The sequence below is a fragment of the Oppia nitens genome, unplaced genomic scaffold (genome assembly GCF_028296485.1).
Source record: "Oppia nitens isolate AA-2021 unplaced genomic scaffold, nextdenovo-longstitch-racon4-pilon3 scaffold11_pilon_pilon_pilon, whole genome shotgun sequence".
NCBI lineage: Eukaryota > Metazoa > Arthropoda > Arachnida > Sarcoptiformes > Oppiidae > Oppia > Oppia nitens.
The window spans coordinates 1-5,000 of NW_026533190.1; the positions used below are offsets into that span (position 1 = coordinate 1).

General features: G+C 33.7%; 1 protein-coding gene across 1 annotated transcript in view; it reads left to right on the forward strand.

Moving 5' to 3' along the window:
- The first annotated feature begins 116 nt into the window (after window positions 1-116).
- Window positions 117-5,000, forward strand: part of LOC128952269 (uncharacterized) — a 5,796-nt gene continuing 912 nt past the window's right edge. Inside the window, exons 1-2 of the mRNA XM_054297632.1 lie at window positions 117-1,135; window positions 1,239-4,738. Coding sequence (XP_054153607.1) covers window positions 117-1,135; window positions 1,239-4,738 — 4,519 coding nt within the window. The remainder of the gene's footprint in view (window positions 1,136-1,238; window positions 4,739-5,000) is intronic.

The window sequence follows — 5,000 nt, forward strand, 5'->3', positions numbered from 1 at the left end:
AGTCGCATCATTATTGTGCTTTTTTATTGCTCTTCAGAGTACTTTATACTTGTGTTTATTTTATGTGTTAAAATACTTTACTTATTTTACACAGTTATATATTATAGTACTCCATTATGGCTCCTAAAATCGCTAAAAGTACTTTAAAAGACGTCAGCGTCTCATCAATAAACGAAGTAATAAGTACTCTCACGACAATCGCTAATGACATCGAGTCTAATATTTCAGAGTCGGGAAATATAAAGACAAACATCAAAGAATCAATTCTTAATTCAGCAAATCAAATACGCACAATAACCGCGTACTTGCAAACAAAGCCCATTAGTACATCGTCAAACAATACCTTTGAAAGTACTCTGACATCACTGATGGAGAACCAAAGTTTAATGATGAAGGAAATTCAATCATTAAAAAACTCTACAAAAACTTACGCCTCAGCAACAGCTAAATATCTCACCGCTCCAAAAACAACTAAACCTGAAGAACCTCAAAAACCAAAGTACTCATCAATCATAAAATCAAACAACGAAAACGACAAACATGAAGAAGTATGGAAAAAGTTCACAACAAATATCCATCCAAAAGTACTCAAATGCGGTATAGCAAACAAAACTCGTCTTTCGAATAACACTATCCGATTGGACTTTGAAAGTACTGAAGACAGAGACAAAGTCATCAATGAAGTGAACAAAACAAAAGTACTCTCATCAGAACCCGCACGCAAAAGAAATCCTTTAATCCAATTAAAAGGAGTACTCAAAGAAACGCCAAAAGACGACATAATAGATGCCATAGTAAAACAGAACCCACAAATAGAGTCATCAATAAAATTAGACGACCAAAGTACTCATCTCAAAATTAGATTTGAACGCAAAAATAGAAGTATTTCACTCATCAATTACGTACTCGAAGTTTCGCCCAAAGTGTACTCTTCAATAAAAGACATTAATAGACTCAACTTACATCATCAAAGAGTGTACTTCGAAGACTTCTCACCGTTGGTTCAATGTTTCAAATGTCTTGGTTTCGGACACACTAGCGCTAAGTGTACTTCAACTACCGATACTTGTGGTCATTGCGCTGAATCACACAAAAGAAAAGAATGTCCACACCTAACCAACAAAAACAAAATAAAGTGTATAAACTGCCACAACAACAACATAAAATTTGACACAAATGAAAGTACTTCACACTCAGCGTCTTCATTAAGTTGTCCTCACGTGTATCGAATGACTCAGCGAATCACCGAAACAATCGACTATGGATACTAACGCCAAACAACTCAAACTCAAAGTACTCCAATGCAATTTACAACGAAAAAGAACAACACTCAACGAATTAATTCAAAATCACAAAGACAATTACGACATAGCCTTAGTTCAAGAACCGTACGTTTCAAACATTGGCGAAATACGCTGTCCAAAATCTATTGAAGTCATACAACAAAAATCCGACACTGACGTAAAATCAGCAATACTTATATTCAATCCTAACATCAAATATTTAATTCAATCAAAGTACTCCAACTCAAACATAACAACAATAGACATACTTCTTAAAACATATAGTATTAGACTTTGTTCAATATATAATCCTCCACATACCGATATATCATCAAAGCTAAGTACTCTTAGTGAAATAAAGAAAACAAGCAAATACTTGATAATTGGCGGAGACGTGAATGCAAAACATTTATCTTGGACTAAAGTACTCAACAATGATGACAACGGAAATAAAATCGAAAACTTTTTAATAATAAACGACATGGAAGTACTCAATGTCGGCAATGTGCCTACCTTTCAAACTACTAGAGGAGAAAATTTATTACAATCTATTATAGACATTACAGCAAGTACTCTAAACTTGTCTACAAAAATCATCAATTGGCAGGTAAACCCTAAGTTAATCAGCAGCAGCGATCATAATGCAATATGTTTTGACATTTTACTCGATGAGTGCATTGAAAAGTATAACACATCTACTCATAAGTTTCGAACAAAGTACGCCGATTGGGAACAATTTAAATTACGTTGTTTAAAGTACTCACAAATTTATAATATAAACGATCACCGCATAGAAATGATTAATAATCTCAGTACTCTTGACAATTTTATTTCTGACCTAACAACTACAATACATAAAGCCTGCAATGACTCAATCCCTGTACGCAAACACAATAAAGTACTCTGTCACTGGTGGACAGAGGAATTAGACGTACTCAAAGATAAACTTCTTAAAAGTAAACATCGATTACAAAATGCGATAGGAAAACCTCCTAAAAATGCAGTCGACGAGTACTCTAATCTTCAAGTTGAATACACTCAACTCATTAAAAAGCATTCTCTTCAAAGTTGGAAAGAATACATTTCAAAACAAAATAAGGACGACGTATGGAGTAATATTTTTCGAGTCATAAAAGACGCTCCAAATAAACAGCTTAAAAGTACTTTCAAAATCGACGGCACGTACACTACAAACGCTAAAGACTCTGCAGAAACGTTACTTAACTACTTCTATCCTGATGACACACCTCAAAACGATACACTTGAACAACAAATTCTGCGTACGTCATCAGAAGATGATTACAATACCCAGCCAAATGATAGCCCCATTAAGTATGAAGAAATATTGGAAGTACTACATAACATGAACCCCAAGAAAGCCCCAGGACTCGATAATTTAACATCAGACATAATAGAACAATTTACAACAACTTTCCCTAATATTGTAACAAAATTACTTAACGTATGTTATACTCTAAATCTTTTTCCTACTTATTGGAAAACAGCGTACGTTAAGATCATCCCTAAACCTGGAAAAGAGAATTATAATGAGTTGTCATCACATCGACCTATTGGACTACTGCCTGTATTTGGAAAAGTACTTGAAGGAGTAATAATTAGAAGAGTACAATGGGACTTACATAAAAGAGGCCAATTGTCAAACAAACAGTACGGCTTTACTCCTCAAACATCAACTGTTGACGCAATAAGCAACGCATTAAACATAATCAAGTACGCTAAATCAAAGAAAGAGTACGTTATGGCAATATCTTTAGACATCAAAGCAGCGTTTGACAATGCTTGGTGGCCGGCAGTTATCAATGGCTTAAAAACTAAAAATACTCCAAAAAACACTTTAGATCTAATCAAACATTACTTTAAAGATCGCAAAGTACTTCTCAACTATGGAAATAATACTGCAACTAAAGTACTTACTAAAGGTTGTATCCAAGGTTCAATCGGCGGCCCTACATTTTGGAATATTATTATAGACGACTTATTAAGCAAATCACTTCCACCAAACGCACATATGCAAGCATTTGCAGATGACGTACTTCTAATAACACATCACAAGGACAAACATCGTTTGAAAAACATCACAGAAGAAGTACTTCAAGAAATTATCGATTGGGGTAAAAAAGTAAAACTTACGTTTGGATCTGAAAAAACTAAACTCATATCCTTTAATCAAAGACAACAAAATATACCCATACTAATGAATAATAAAGTACTCGAATATGAAAATCATATTAAAGTACTTGGAATTATAATAGATAAAGACTTAAAATTCAACAAACACATAGAGTACGCTATAAATAAATGCTCAAAAATATACAGATCTTTATTAAGAGTTGCTGCACCAACATGGGGACTCGACTCTGAAATAATACGCATAATATATTTGAGAGCTATAGAACCTGCAATAACGTACGGATGCAGTACTTGGATCGATGGTCTCAAACTAAAGTACGCAAAGAAAAAACTTCTTGCTTTCCAGCGCTCAATAGCAATACGCATTTGTAAAGGCTTTCATACGCTATCGTTCACAACAGCATTTGCACTGGCAAATGTAATACCATTGGATCTCAAAATTAAAGAAATAGCCGAAATTGAAAACGCCAAACGAAACAGTACTTCAGAATATATGGATTTCAAGCTACAACATAAAGTAAAATTTACATTATTAAAACACCCCAGTCAACGTACGTCAATTTCTTTCAATGATACAAGTACTCCAACAACAACAACTCAACCAAATGAAATTAAGATATACACTGACGGAAGTAAGTTGGATGGAAAAGTTGGATGCGCATTCCAAGTATACGAACAAAGTACGCCAAAATATTTCGAAAAGCATAAACTTGGAGATAATTGTTCAGTTTTTCAAAGTGAATTATGTGCAATAGAGAAAGCTCTAGAGTACTCCAAAAGAAGAAAAATAAAATATATCAAATTATACTCAGATTCGAGATCAGCACTTCAATCACTGAAAAATAGAAGTACTTCAAATCAGCAAATATACAACATACAAATACTTGTAAACACTTTAAAACAACAATTGAAAGAAGTACGTTTCTATTGGACCAAAGCGCATATAGGTACTGACGGTAACGAAACAGCCGACATATTAGCCAAAAATGCTACTCTATCACACAAAGCGCCAATACTCACAGATATGCCATTAAGTACTCTGAAGAAAAACATAAGAGAAAAAACAATATACGAATGGAACCAACAATACATAAGTTCGACTACAGGAAGTACTCTCAAAACTCATTTCCCATCAATACACGACGTCTTCAAACTTCACAACAAAACAGGAACCACGTTCGAAATGACGCAAGTACTCAGCGGACATGGATATCATCTGGAGTACTTGAAGAAATTCAACATAACAACATCAGACGCCTGCCCTTGCGATGAACATTCAACTCAAAGTCTCGATCATCTTATACGTTTTTGTCCTATTTATAACTTACGAAGAAATACTTTTGATAGAGTACTCGACAATAATAAAATAAAAACATTTGATATTTTAGAAATAATTACTAATAACATAGTACTCTCAGAATTCAAAATTTTTATTCATAGCATTATAAATACATTAAAATATATAAACAATACATAGAAAGTACGCTTGAAAGTACTTTATGTTACCATAGCAACCACAAAAATCTATAAAAAGAATTGACACACAGCAAAATACCTCATTTGTGA